This window comes from Heptranchias perlo, chromosome 1 (genome assembly GCF_035084215.1).
Source record: "Heptranchias perlo isolate sHepPer1 chromosome 1, sHepPer1.hap1, whole genome shotgun sequence".
Lineage (NCBI taxonomy): Eukaryota > Metazoa > Chordata > Chondrichthyes > Hexanchiformes > Hexanchidae > Heptranchias > Heptranchias perlo.
In genome coordinates, this window is record NC_090325.1 from 113,143,163 (window position 1) to 113,159,261 (window position 16,099).

Consider the following 16,099-nt stretch of genomic DNA (forward strand, 5'->3'; position numbering starts at 1 on the left):
CTATAAGTTTCTAAGGGTATTCCATCAGTAAAGTACATAATGACAACTTGGGCCAGATGAAATATTGTACATTCTCAGGTACAACTAATGTAGATATTAAAAATGTCTGCAAAGACACATGAAGTAGGTCGTTTAATAGAGGAAGAAGAAAATATGTTTTGCCTGCAATTTGAAATAAATATCAGGAAAGCCAATGCACTAAAGAAGGATTGGAAAGAGTATTGATCATTTGGGGGAAAATAATACTTTGATGGATGCACAGGTATTCGCAGTAGCTTTTTGTGATTAATTTAAATGCATTTCTGTCCCAGCTTCAAAGTAGCAAAAAAAAGGTGGACTTTACTTTTACATTTAGGGTGAACCAGGGTTGAATGGTGTTAAAGGAGGGAAGGGTGAACCAGGTCAAAAAGGTGACAGAGGACCCCTTGGTCTCCCAGTAAGTAGATAACATTTAATACAGCTTACATCATAAAGAGTGCCAACATCTCTGGTTTACTCTGAGTAATACTGGAGAACAAATGCACAGTGCTGGAGCAGAAACAAATCACTACCTGTCAGTGTCACCCAGTTACATTGTGTGTTGTCTTATCAGATTCCTTTATTAACTATTATTAATCGCAAATGAGTCATTTTTAAAAATTCACTTGTGCAGATGATAAAAATTCCAAAAGATTAACATCACTGTCATTGTATGTACATTATGTCCCGTCTTGTGATGTCTCGCATAGGTTTTTCTTTTTTTTGGTATATATTGTTCATTTGTCTTAAACTGTTCTAAAGCATGTTGTGGACATCTCACAAGTTGCACAACTGCATTCAATTTAACTTATTTTAAGAATATTTAGGGGTATATTTTCCTCCATTAGCTAATGTTAGTGAAAAAGTCAGTGTGAGTATAGAGCAGGGAAACTACTTTCGTACTCACAGCAAACATTTTCACAACTGTTAGTGAATGGAGGAAAATATTAGAGGCTGTCTTGAATAAGTGGCAGGTGGGATTCAGTACATTTTATTCTCCACAGTTGGTGGCAAGTGAAAAAGTAGATGGTAAACCGTATTTGTCATTGTAATCATTCTCACTTACACTCAGTGTGCTCAGAAATGAAGAGTTGCTACAGCCACAATGTGACTCTATCTGTAGTACAAGTAATGTAAGTTATGACTTTGTAAGGACTGGTCTCCCCTATGCTTCTATGAACAAAGGGTTTATTTTTCACTTTCGGTGGGGGTGGGAAATGGACATTAGCGGATCAGCTGCCCGTCATACATTGGAATGGAAAATCGGGCGGTGTGTGTAAACGGCAGCTGATCTGCTACCCCAAATTTTCTGCCCCCACCGAAAGTGCAAATTACACCCAATAGTGTTATGGCAGCTTTTATTTAACAGAACTGCTGCAAGAAGCTTTTCTGTAATATAGTCTGGAGGCTGCCAGGGCTGTGGAATCCACTCCATTTTCATAGCAGGGTGGATTTCACAGCATTCAAGCAAGAGACTAATAACTATTGCGGGCAACTGTTTGAAAGCCACGATTTGAGACTTTATTTTATGGCTGAAGGTGGTTCATAAATGCCAGTGAGGAAATCGTATATCACTGACCTGTGAAGACCACTTGCAGTCAGAAGAGATGGGAGGTCTGGAGCTTTCAGTTCAGCATTTATTCTTGTCGCCAGTTGCTGCAGCTTTTGAAGGCAACAGCAAAAACCATTTCTTTAAGTAGGTGTTAACACTTTGAAGGGGCAGCGATGCTGCCTCCTTTACCTTACGATTGGGTGCCATCGGCAGTAGCACCGTAAGGTAAATGCAATGTTAGAGTCACCACTGAACAAAGGCACCACTGATTGAAATCTAAGAACCAACAGGAAAGTGCGTTCAGTGAAGTTGCGTTTTTTCCCTCTCTGTACCATGAGTAGATTGTTCGGTGGAAATGCCAGGGAAGGGGGGAGAGGGACAATTTTTGTGTTGCACATTATTCAGGTGGGTGTGGCTTACATGGTGGCCATCTGGAGGTGTCAATATGGGACTTCGGTCCTGGACCCTCATTATAATGTGCTTGGCAAGCTGCCAGCACAAAACGTACAGCCCCAATAGACAGCTTGCCAATCTGGGGTGGGAAATCGAGTGGAGCGGCTGAATGTGCAGGGCCGTGCAGCAGGAGAGGGGTTTTAGTGTCAGGAATGAAAAGAACCAGGTCTTTGGAGCAGCAGATAACATGTTTGCAGAACCTACAGCAGCAGCTGCATTAAATTTGAATACCTTCAACATGCAAAACCCACAAGCAACTACCATAAAAACGACTCCCAAGGCTCCATCCAGCTTTCCCTGACTGCAGCTGCGGGTCACTTTAATGTTTGCTGGAAATGGCTGTCTTCTGACTTGCACCGCCCGCAGCTGGTGGGTGGGAGTAAGAACTGGTGGTAGTCAGGCGAGCAAAGGCAAAAGGCATTGGGGGTCTTAACTGCACCATTTGACCCTAATTTGCATATATTTATGAGCCTGCCACCTGTTTCTGAAGGGAGCCCCGGCTGCCAGAACGGACGGACGGCGACTCGGCGGTAAGCCAGCACTTCCACCGGTTGCGTGATATTGGTTCCACTACCACCCCTGGGTTTAAGCACAAACGGGATGGCAGTGACACGAAAAGCACCTGGCTGACACTGGCCAGTTCCCGTATTGCCTGGCCCATGAAAGTAAACGAAACTTGTGGAAATTTCAGAATGTCTTATGTTCTGCTGTACTTTCCCATCCAGTTCACCATGAAAAGCACACGGTTTCTTTTATTCATTCATGGGATGTGGCCATCACTGGCAAGGCCAGCATTTATTGCCCATCCCTAATATGGCTAATATGGTACAGCTTAATTCACAACCAGCAAAGGCTGTTCAAACTTACTGACTCAAGATAAGCTTGTTTACATCCGGACACAGCGGAGCAGAAATTCATCTGGGGCGGTATCGCATCACCCGGCCCGTTATACGCCCGGCAGCCCGTTATATGTCCCGCCTGTTACACACACGGCCCGTTATACACCCCGCCCGTTATACACCCCGCCCGTTATACACCCCGCCCGTTATACTCCCTGCCCGTTATACACCCTGCCCGTTATACTCCCTGCCCGTTATACACCCTGCCCGTTATACACCCTGCCCGTTATACACCCTCCCCGTTATACTCCCTGCCCGTTATACACCCCACCCGTTATACACCCCGCCCGTTATACGCCCGGCCCGTTATACTCCCCGCCCGGTATATTCCCCGCCCATTATACTCCCCGTCCGTTATACGCCTGGCCCATTATACTCCCCTCCCAGTATACGCCCGGCCCGTTATACTCCCCGTCCGGTATACACCCGGCCCATTATACTCCCCTCCCGGTATACGCCCGGCCCGTTATACTCCCCGTCCGGTATACACCCGGCCCATTATACTCCCCGCCCGGTATATTCCCTGCCCATTATACTCCCCGCCCGTTATACGCCCGGCCCATTATACTCCCCGCCCGGTATACGCCCGGCCCACTATACTCCCCGCCCGGTATACGCCCGGCCCATTATACTCCCCGCCCGGTATACGCCCGGCCCACTATACTCCCCGCCCGGTATACGCCCGGCCCATTATACTCCCCGCCCGGTATACGCCCGGCCCATTATACTCCCCTCCCGGTATACGCCCGGCCCACTGTACTCCCCGCCCGGTATACGCCCGGCCCATTATACTCCCCGCCCGGTATACTCCCCTCCCGGTATACGCCCGGCCCATTATACTCCCCGCCCGGTATACTCCCCGCCCGGTATACGCCCGGCCCATTATACTCCCCGCCCGGTATACACCCCGCCCATTATACTCCCCACCCATTATATACCCCGCCCGGTATACGCCCTGTCCATTATACACCCTGCCCATTATACTCCCCGCCTGTTACACGCCTGGCCCGTTATACTCCCCAGCCGTTAAACACCCCGCCCATTATACACCCTGCCCATTATACTCCCCGCCTGTTATATACCTGGCCCATATTCAGCTCCATTGACTTTAATAGAACCGTGTATCGGGCCGGGAATATAACAGGCGGCTGATGCAATCCCAGCCGTTCACTGATGCCTCCGGTTCACCAATCCCCGCCCGTTTACCGATACCGTCCCAGGCGAATTTCTACCCCTTCGGCACTAATTATTACATCCCCCAAAAATAGTATTTTTAAAGATTTAAAATTACAGATAATCAGTAGGCAATTGGACCATGTGGTGAGGCACTTGGACAAACAGAGCAGGAAGGTTCCACGTTCAATCTCTAGTCTGTGCTAAAATTAGCACACGGAGGAAATTAACCTGCACAATGAGTTGCAGATCTCAGAGAACCCACTTAGAAAGAGGTTATCCATAGAGGTCATTCTCCATTAAGCATGAAGTGCTTATTAACTGTGGTGCTGATCCGCATTTCCCATTGATGAACAGCCAGGCAAAGACTACTCAGCCCCTATTTCTCCCCCACACCATCAGGCACTCATTTTATTCACCTGATAATGATGAAAGGCTGAGTGAACTCTGCTGGGACTCAAATCCAAGACCTTTTGGTCTTGAATCCAGCACAGCCATTGAGTGACACATTGGGGGGAGAAAAACAGACAGTGAGTCAATCTGCGGTACTTTTGCACGCCTCCAAGAGGCCAGTTCAAAACAGAAATGGCAGACACTTGTGAGTTGCGTGTTGCCCTCCACTTGGTCTGAGATTGTGTGTTGTGCAGTGTGAACATTACATGGAGTGGGAGAGGGGAAAAAAAGAAAATTAATTCCTGGGAGCCATTATAAGTCACAACACTTCAGTAGCACTTTTACATCTTCGCCCTCTCTTCACAAAAGATTATGTAGATCTGTGAAGAGTATGTTCCTTTTTTTTGCAATGTTGCCACAAATGGTGGACTTTTTCTAAGGCGCATAAAAACTGCATCTTTGCACATCTGCAATAGCTTTCAGTACAGGAGCCCTTGTGTCACTGGATTCCATCCACTCATACGTTATCCCACATGATCCTGGTTTACAACCTGATGAACCGTGCCAGATACTTGTAGTTGAGTAAATGAAACCAAATGGAAAGTTCCACAGTCTGGTCTGTGCAAAGGACCAGTTTAATTGTTCAATAACCCCAGTCTGCAATATTTTCACTGGCTTAATTTACTTCAATTCTATTGATTCAAACCAGTGCCTAAAACCATTATATTTTTATATTTAAAGCTTTCACTGGCAACTCATTTTGCAATAATTGCATTAATATTGTTCAAGTATTTGGTTCAGTTACCGGTTCATCAGATATACGCCCTCTCCATAATCTGTAAATTACATTTAGAATGACACCCACTCGTGTTATTCTGTAACTTTATAATAACTTTTCTTGTGTGTCTCGTGTGTGTCAGATCTGTTGTCTACATCATGATTATAAGTTTTCCAGTTCCTCATGAGTGTCTTTTCTTCTTTTCTCATTGGCTAAGATTCTTAGAGTAAAATTCAACTTCGGCGGAGACGCAGTTCGGACGAAAGCTTATCATTGGCCCATTATACACCACGTCCGATCAGTTCGGGCGGTAGCTTATCATTGGTTCATTATACACCCCGTCCGATCAGTTCGGGCGGTAGCTTATCATTGGTTCATTATACACCACGTCCGATCAGTTCGGGCGAAAGCTTATCATTGGTTCATTATACACCCCATCCGATCAGTTCGGGCTGAAGCTTATCATTGGCCCATTATACACCCCGCCCGATCAGTTCGGGCGAAAGCTTATCATTGGTTCATTATACACCCCGCCCGATCAGTTCGGGCAAAAGCTTATCATTGGTTCATTATACACCCCATCCGATCAGTTCGGGCTGAAGCTTATCATTGGCCCATTATACACCCCGTCCGATCAGTTCGGGCTGAAGCTTATCATTGGTTCATTATACACCCCGCCCGATCAGTTCGGGCAAAAGCTTATCATTGGTTCATTATACACCCCGTCCGATCAGTTCGGACGAAAGCTTATCATTGGTTCATTATACACCCCGTCCGATCAGTTCGGACGAAAGCTTATCATTGGTTCATTATACACCCCGTCCGATCAGTTCGGACGAAAGCTTATCATTGGTTCATTATACACCCCGTCCGATCAGTTCGGGCTGAAGCTTATCATTGGTTCATTATACACCCCATCCGATCAGTTCGGGCTGAAGCTTATCATTGGTTCATTATACACCCCGTCCGATCAGTTCGGGCAAAAGCTTATCATTGGTTCATTATACACCCCGTCTGATCAGTTCGGGCTGAAGCTTATCATTGGTTCATTACACACCCCGTCCGATCAGTTCGGGCTGAAGCTTATCATTGGTTCATTACACACCCCGTCCGATCAGTTCGGGCTGAAGCTTATCATTGGTTCATTACACACCCCGTCCGATCAGTTCGGACGAAAGCTTATCATTGGTTCATTATACACCCCGTCCGATCAGTTCGGGCTGAAGCTTATCATTGGTTCATTACACACCCCGTCCGATCAGTTCGGGCTGAAGCTTATCATTGGTTCATTACACACCCCGTCCGATCAGTTCGGGCTGAAGCTTATCATTGGTTCATTATACACCCCGTCCGATCAGTTCGGACGAAAGCTTATCATTGGTTCATTATACACCCCGTCCGATCAGTTCGGACGAAAGCTTATCATTGGCCCATTATACACCCCGTCCGATCGGTTCGGGCTGAAGCTTATCATTGGTTCATTATACACCCCGTCCGATCAGTTCGGACGAAAGCTTATCATTGGTTCATTATACACCCCGTCCGATCAGTTCGGACGAAAGCTTATCATTGGCCCATTATACACCCCGTCCGATCAGTTCGGGCTGAAGCTTATCATTGGTTCATTATACACCCCGTCCGATCAGTTCGGGCGAAAGCTTATCATTGGTTCATTATACACCCCGTCCGATCAGTTCGGGCTGAAGCTTATCATTGGTTCATTATACACCCCGTCCGATCAGTTCGGGCGAAAGCTTATCATTGGCCCATTATACACCCCGTCCGATCAGTTCGGGCTGAAGCTTATCATTGGTTCATTATACACCCCGTCCGATCAGTTCGGACGAAAGCTTATCATTGGTTCATTATACACCCCGTCCGATCAGTTCGGGCTGAAGCTTATCATTGGTTCATTATACACCCCGTCCGATCAGTTCGGACGAAAGCTTATCATTGGTTCATTATACACCCCGTCCGATCAGTTCGGGCTGAAGCTTATCATTGGTTCATTATACACCCCGCCCGATCAGTTCGGGCTGAAGCTTATCATTGGTTCATTATACACCCCGTCCGATCAGTTCGGGCTGAAGCTTATCATTGGCCCATTATACACCCCGTCCGATCAGTTCGGGCGGTAGATTATCATTGGTTCATTATACACCCCGCCCGATCAGTTCGGGCGAAAGCTTATCATTGGTTCATTATACACCCCGTCCGATCAGTTCGGGCTGAAGCTTATCATTGGTTCATTATACACCCCGTCCGATCAGTTCGGGCTGAAGCTTATCATTGGTTCATTATACACCCCGTCTGATCAGTTCGGGCGGTAGCTTATCATTGGTTCATTATACACCCCGTCCGATCAGTTCGGGCGGTAGCTTATCATTGGCCCATTATACACCCCGTCCGATCAGTTCGGACGAAAGCTTATCATTGGTTCATTATACACCCCGTCCGATCAGTTCGGGCTGAAGCTTATCATTGGTTCATTATACACCCCGTCCGATCAGTTCGGGCTGAAGCTTATCATTGGTTCATTATACACCCCGTCCGATCAGTTCGGGCTGAAGCTTATCATTGGCCCATTATACACCCCGTCCGATCAGTTCGGACGAAAGCTTATCATTGGTTCATTACACACCCCGTCCGATCAGTTCGGACGAAAGCTTATCATTGGCCCATTATACACCCCGTCCGATCAGTTCGGGCGAAAGCTTATCATTGGCCCATTATACACCCCATCCGATCAGTTCGGGCTGAAGCTTATCATTGGTTCATTATACACCCCGTCCGATCAGTTCGGGCTGAAGCTTATCATTGGTTCATTATACACCCCGTCCGATCAGTTCGGGCGGTAGCTTATCATTGGTTCATTATACACCCCGTCCGATCAGTTCGGGCGAAAGCTTATCATTGGTTCATTACACACCCCGTCCGATCAGTTCGGGCTGAAGCTTATCATTGGTTCATTATACACCCCGTCCGATCAGTTCGGGCTGAAGCTTATCATTGGTTCATTATACACCCCGTCCGATCAGTTCGGGCTGAAGCTTATCATTGGCCCATTATACACCCCGTCCGATCAGTTCGGGCTGAAGCTTATCATTGGCCCATTATACACCCCGTCCGATCAGTTCGGACGAAAGCTTATCATTGGTTCATTATACACCCCGTCCGATCAGTTCGGGCTGAAGCTTATCATTGGTTCATTATACACCCCGTCCGATCAGTTCGGGCTGAAGCTTATCATTGGTTCATTATACACCCCGTCCGATCAGTTCGGACGAAAGCTTATCATTGGTTCATTATACACCCCGTCCGATCAGTTCGGGCGGTAGCTTATCATTGGTTCATTATACACCCCGTCCGATCAGTTCGGGCTGAAGCTTATCATTGGTTCATTATACACCCCGTCCGATCAGTTCGGGCTGAAGCTTATCTTTGGTTCATTATACACCCCGTCCGATCAGTTCGGGCTGAAGCTTATCATTGGCCCATTATACACCCCGTCCGATCAGTTCGGGCTGAAGCTTATCTTTGGTTCATTATACACCCCGTCCGATCAGTTCGGGCTGAAGCTTATCATTGGCCCATTATACACCCCGTCCGATCAGTTCGGGCGAAAGCTTATCATTGGTTCATTATACACCCCGTCCGATCAGTTCGGGCTGAAGCTTATCATTGGCCCATTATACACCCCGTCCGATCAGTTCGGGCGGTAGATTATCATTGGTTCATTATACACCCCGTCCGATCAGTTCGGACGAAAGCTTATCATTGGTTCATTATACACCCCGTCCGATCAGTTCGGACGAAAGCTTATCATTGGTTCATTATACACCCCGTCCGATCAGTTCGGACTGAAGCTTATCATTGGCCCATTATACACCCCGTCCGATCAGTTCGGACTGAAGCTTATCATTGGTTCATTATACACCCCGTCCGATCAGTTCGGACGAAAGCTTATCATTGGTTCATTATACACCCCGTCCGATCAGTTCGGACTGAAGCTTATCATTGGTTCATTATACACCCCGTCCGATCAGTTCGGACGAAAGCTTATCATTGGCCCATTATACACCCCGTCCGATCAGTTCGGGCGAAAGCTTATCATTGGTTCATTATACACCCCGTCCGATCAGTTCGGGCTGAAGCTTATCATTGGCCCATTATACACCCCGTCCGATCAGTTCGGGCTGAAGCTTATCATTGGTTCATTATACACCCCGTCCGATCAGTTCGGGCGGTAGCTTATCATTGGTTCATTATACACCCCGTCCGATCAGTTCGGACGAAAGCTTATCATTGGCCCATTATACACCCCGTCCGATCAGTTCGGACGAAAGCTTATCATTGGTTCATTATGCACCCCGCCCGATCAGTTGGGGCTGAAGCTTATCATTGGTTCATTATACACCCCGTCCGATCAGTTCGGGCTGAAGCTTATCATTGGTTCATTATACACCCCGCCCGATCAGTTCGGACGAAAGCTTATCATTGGTTCATTATACACCCCGTCTGATCAGTTCGGGCTGAAGCTTATCATTGGTTCATTATACACCCCGTCCGATCAGTTCGGACGAAAGCGCATCATTGGTTCATTATACACCCCGCCCGATCAGTTCGGACGAAAGCTTATCATTGGTTCATTATACACCCCGTCCGATCAGTTCGGGCAAAAGCTTATCATTGGTTCATTATACACCCCGTCCGATCAGTTCGGGCGAAAGCTTATCATTGGTTCATTACACACCCCGTCCGATCAGTTCGGACGAAAGCTTATCATTGGTTCATTATACACCCCGTCTGATCAGTTCGGGCTGAAGCTTATCATTGGCCCATTATACACCCCGTCCGATCAACTTTCCTTTCCATTGAAGTCGATGAGAAGGAAAATTGGGTGGGGTGTATAACGGGGGGGTGGGCTTGTATAACGGGGGGGTGGGGTTGTATAACGGGGGGTGGGGGTGTATAACGGGGGTGGGGTTGCACAACGGAGGGATGTATAACTGGGGGGTGTAACGGGGGGAGTGTATAATGGAGTGTTGTATAACGGAAGGGGCGTATAACGGAGGGGTTTATAAAGGAGCGGTGCATAACAGGGGGTGTATAACGGAGGGGGTTTATAACAGGGGGTGTATAACGGAGGGGTTTTATAACAGGGGGTGTATAACGGAGAGGTGCATAACTGAGGGGTGTATAACGGAGGGTTGTACAACAGCGGGTTTATAATGGAGGGGGTGTATAACGGGGGGATTGTATAACGGGGAGGTGTATAACGGAGTGGTGTATGATGGATGGTTGTACAACAGGGGGTGTATAACCGAGGGGGTGTATAATGGAGGAGTATAGAATGGAGGGGTGTATAACGGGGGGTATAATGGAGGCAGTGTATAATGGGGGGTGTATAATGGGGGGTATTTAACGGTGGGGTATAATGGAGGGGGTATATAATAGAAGGGGCATATAATGGGGGGTATAATGGAGTGGGTATATAACTGAGGGGGGTATAACGGAGTGCGTGCATAACGGGGGGTATAATGGAGGGGGTGTATAATGAAGGGGGTGTATAACGGGGGGGATTGTATAATGCGGGGGTGTATGATGGAGGGGGTGTATAACGGGGGGGTGTATAACGGGGAGGTATAATGGAGGGGGTGTATAACGGGGTGTATAATGGAGGGGTTTATAATGGAGGGGTATATAATGGGGGGGTATAATGGAGGGGGTGTATAATGGAGGGGTTTATAATGGAGGGGTATATAATGGGGGGGGTATAACTGAGGGCTTGTATAATGGGGGGGTGTATAATGGAGGAGGTGTATAACGGGGGGATTGCATAATTGGGGGGTGTATGATGGAGGGTTGTACAACAGAGGGTGTATAACAGAGGGGGTATATAACGGGGGGGGGGGGTTTAATGGAGGGGGTGTATAACGGGGGGGTTTAATGGGGGGTATATAACTGAGGGGCTATAATGGAGGGGGTGTATAATGGAGTGGGTGTATAATGGGGGGGTGTATAATGGAGGGGGTGTGCAATGGGGGTGTAATGGAGGGGGTGTGTAATGGGGGTGTAATGGAGGGGGTGTATAATGGGGGGGTGTATAACGGGGGGTGTATAATGGAGGGGGTGTGTAATGGGGGTGTAATGGAGGGGGTGTGTAATGGGGGTGTAATGGAGGGGGTGTGTAATGGGGGTGTATAATGGAGGGGGTGTATAATGGGGGGGTATAATGGAGGGGGTGTATAATGGGGGGGTATAATGGAGGGGGTGTATAATGGGGGGTATAATGAAGGGGGTGTATAATGGGGGGTATAATGGAGTGGGTCTATAATGGGGGGTATAATGGAGGGTGTGTATAATGGGGGGTATAATGGAGTGGGTCTATAATGGGGGGTATAATGGAGGGTGTGTATAACAGAGTGGGTGTATAATGGGGGGTATATAATGGAGGGGGTGTATAATGGGGGGTATAATGGAGTGGGTCTATAATGGGGGGTATAATGGAGGGGGTGTATAATGGGGGGGTATAATGGAGTGGGTCTATAATGGGGGGTATAATGGAGGGTGTGTATAACAGAGTGGGTGTATAATGGGGGGTATATAATGGAGGGGGTGTATAACGGGGGGGTGTAATGGAGGGGGTGTATAATGGGGGGGTATAATGGAGGGGGTGTATAATGGGGGGGTATAATGGAGGGGGTGTATAACGGGGGGTATAAAGGAGTGGGTCTATAATGGGGGTTAAAATGGAGGGGGGGTATAATGGGGGGGTATAATGGAGGGGATATAAAATGGGGGGGTATAATGGAGAGGGTGTATATCGGGGGGGTATAATGGAGGGGGTGTATAACGGGGGGTATAATGGAGGGGGTGTATAATGGGGGGATATAATGGGGGGTTATAATGGAGGGGATATATAATGGGGTATAATGGAGGGGGTCTATAATGGGGGAGTATAATGGAGGGGATGTATAACGGGGGGTTATAATGGAGGGGATATATAATGGGGGGGTATAATGGAAGGGGTGTATAACGGGGGGTATAATGGAGGGGGTGTATAATGGGGGGGTATAATGAAGGGGGTGTATAACGGGGGGATTGTATAATGGGAGGGTGTATAATGGGGGGTTAAAATGGAGGGTATATTTAATGGGGGTATAATGGAGGGGGTGTATAATGTGGGGGTATAATGGAGGGGATATATAATGGGGGGGTATAATGGAGGGGGTGTATAATGCGGGGGTATAATGGAGGGGGTGTATAACGGGGGCGGGGGTATAATGGAGGGGGTGTATAACGGGGCGGGGGTATAATGGAGGGGGTGTATAACAGTGGGGATATAATGGAGGGGGTGTGTAATGGGAGGGGGATATAATGGAGGGGGGGTATAATGGAGGGGGTGTATAACAGGAGGGGGGTATAATGGAGGGGGTGAATAATGGGGGGGTATATTGGAGGGGGTGTAAAACGGGAGGGGTATAATGGAGGGGGTGTATAACAGGGGGGGGTGTAACGGAGGGGGTGTATAATGGGGGTGGGGGTATAATGGAGGGGGTGTATAACGGGGCAGGGGTATAATGGAGGGGGTGTATAACGGGGGGTATAATGGAGGGGGTGTATAACGGGGCAGGGGTATAATGGAGGGGGTGTATAATGGGGGGTATAATGGAGGGGTGTATAACGGGGGTGGGGGTATAATGGAGGGGGTGTATAACGGGGGTGGGGGTATAATGGAGGGGGTGTATAACGGGGCAGGTATAATGGAGGGGGTGTATAATGGGGGTGGGGGTTTAATGGAGGGGGTTTATAACGGGGGGGTATAATGGAGAGGGTGTATAACGGGGGGGGGTATAATGGAGGGGGTGTATAACGGGGCGGTATAATGGAGGGGGTGTATAACGGGGGGGGGTATAATGGAGGGGGTGTACAACGGGGGGAGTATAATGGAGGGGGTGTATAACGGGGAGGGGGTATAATGGAGAGGGTGTATAATAGGCAGCTGATCCGCTATCACCCGTTTTGCACCCCTGTTGAGATTGAATTTTGCCCCCCTGTGACTTCCTCCTTTCTGATAGGAGGCAAAAGAAACATGTGAAGAAGAGAGAAAAATAGAAGTAGAGGAGCAAAGAGAGAAGGAGGAGAAACAGGAGTGAAGGAGATAAACAAAATAGAAAGAGAAAGACAGAACTGAAAGAGAGACAGAAGTGAAGGCGAAACAGGAGTGAAAGAGAGAAACAGAATAGAAAGAGAAAGGGACAAAAACTGAAAGAGATATAGGATAGAAAGAGACAGGAGAGAGAGTGAAGTGAAAGAGGAGAGAGACTGAATTGGATGAGGAGAGAGACTGAAGTGGATGAGGAGAGAGACTGAATTGGATGAAGAGAGAGACTGAAGTGGATGAGGAGAGAGACTGAAGTGGATGAGGAGAGAGACTGAATTGGATGAGGAGAGAGACTGAAGTGGATGAGGAGAGAGACTGAAGTGGATGAGGAGAGAGACTGAATTGGATGAGGAGAGAGACTGAATTGGATGAGGAGAGAGACTGAATTGGATGAAGAGAGAGACTGAAGTGGATGAGGAGAGAGACTGAAGTGGATGAGGAGAGAGACTGAATTGGACGAGGAGAGAGACTGAATTGGATGAAGAGAGAGACTGAAGTGGATGAAGAGAGAGACTGAAGTGGATGAGGAGAGAGACTGAAGTGGATGAGGAGAGAGACTGAATTGGATGAGGAGAGAGACTGAATTGGATGAGGAGAGAGACTGAAGTGGATGAGGAGACTGAAGTGGATGAGGAGAGAGACTGAATTGGATGAGGAGAGAGACTGAATTGGATGAGGAGAGAGACTGAAGTGGATGAGGAGAGAGACTGAAGTGAAAGAGGAGAGAGAGTGAATTGGATAAAGAGAGAGACTGAAGTGGGTGAGGAGAGAGACTGAATTGGATGAGGAGAGAGACTGAAGTGGATGAGGAGAGAGACTGAAGTGGATGAGGAGAGAGACTGAATTGGATGAGGAGAGAGACTGAATTGGATGAAGAGAGAGACTGAAGTGGATGAGGAGAGAGACTGAAGTGAAAGAGGAGAGAGAGTGAAGTGAAAGAGGAGAGAGACTGAAGTGGATGAGGAGAGAGACTGAAGTGAAAGAGGAGAGAGAGTGAAGTGAAAGAGGAGAGAGACTGAAGTGGATGAGGAGAGAGACTGAAGTGGATGAGGAGAGAGACTGAATTGGATGAGGAGAGAGACTGAAGTGGATGAGGAGAGAGAGTGAAGTGAAAGAGGAGAGAGACTGAAGTGGATGAGGAGAGAGACTGAAGTGGATGAGGAGAGAGACTGAAGTGGATGAGGAGAGAGACTGAAGTGGATGAGGAGAGAGACTGAATTGGATGAGGAGAGAGACTGAAGTGGATGAGGAGAGAGACTGAATTGGATGAGGAGAGAGAGTGAAGTGAAAGAGGAGAGAGACTGAAGTGGATGAGGAGAGAGACTGAAGTGGATGAGGAGAGAGACTGAAGTGGATGAGGAGAGAGACTGAAGTGGATGAGGAGAGAGACTGAAGTGAAAGAGGAGAGAGACTGAATTGGATGAGGAGAGAGACTGAAGTGAAAGAGGAGAGAGACTGAAGTGGATGAGGAGAGAGAGTGAAGTGGATGAGGAGAGAGACTGAATTGGATGAGGAGACTGAAGTGGATGAGGAGAGAGACTGAATTGGATGAGGAGAGAGACTGAATTGGATGAGGAGAGAGACTGAAGTGGATGAGGAGAGAGACTGAAGTGAAAGAGGAGAGAGAGTGAATTGGATAAAGAGAGAGACTGAAGTGGGTGAGGAGAGAGACTGAATTGGATGAGGAGAGAGACTGAAGTGGATGAGGAGAGAGACTGAATTGGATGAAGAGAGAGACTGAAGTGGATGAGGAGAGAGACTGAATTGGATGAGGAGACTGAAGTGGATGAGGAGAGAGACTGAATTGGACGAGGAGAGAGACTGAAGTGGATGAGGAGAGAGACTGAAGTGGATGAGGAGAGAGACTGAATTGGATGAGGAGAGAGACTGAAGTGGATGAGGAGAGAGACTGAATTGGATGAGGAGAGAGACTGAATTGGATGAGGAGAGAGACTGAATTGGATGAGGAGAGAGACTGAATTGGATGAGGAGAGAGACTGAATTGGATGAGGAGAGAGACTGAAGTGGATGAGGAGAGAGACTGAAGTGAAAGAGGAGAGAGACTGAAGTGGATGAGGAGAGAGACTGAATTGGATGAGGAGAGAGACTGAATTGGATGAGGAGAGAGACTGAATTGGATGAGGAGAGAGACTGAAGTGGATGAGGAGAGAGACTGAAGTGAAAGAGGAGAGAGACTGAAGTGGATGAGGAGAGAGACTGAATTGGATGAGGAGAGAGACTGAATTGGATGAGGAGAGAGACTGAAGTGGATGAGGAGAGAGACTGAATTGGATGAGGAGAGAGACTGAAGTGGATGAGGAGAGAGACTGAAGTGAAAGAGGAGAGAGACTGAATTGGATGAGGAGAGAGACTGAAGTGGATGAGGAGAGAGACTGAAGTGAAAGAGGAGAGAGACTGAAGTGGATGAGGAGAGAGACTGAATTGGATGAGGAGAGAGACTGAATTGGATGAGGAGAGAGACTGAAGTGGATGAGGAGAGAGACTGAAGTGAAAGAGGAGAGAGAGTGAATTGGATGAAGAGAGAGACTGAAGTGGGTGAGGAGAGAGACTGAATTGGATGAGGAGGGAGACTGAATTGGATGAGGAGAGAGACTGAAGTGGATGAGGAGAGAGACTGAAGTGAAAGAGGAGAGAGAGTGAATTGG

At 47.8% G+C, this 16,099-nt stretch overlaps 1 protein-coding gene across 1 annotated transcript in view; it reads left to right on the forward strand.

Annotated features, from left to right (window-relative positions):
• Positions 1–16,099, forward strand: part of LOC137308558 (collagen alpha-1(XXV) chain-like) — a 170,493-nt gene that overhangs the window by 109,697 nt on the left and 44,697 nt on the right. Inside the window, exon 27 of the mRNA XM_067977368.1 lies at positions 356–436. Coding sequence (XP_067833469.1) covers positions 356–436 — 81 coding nt within the window. The remainder of the gene's footprint in view (positions 1–355; positions 437–16,099) is intronic.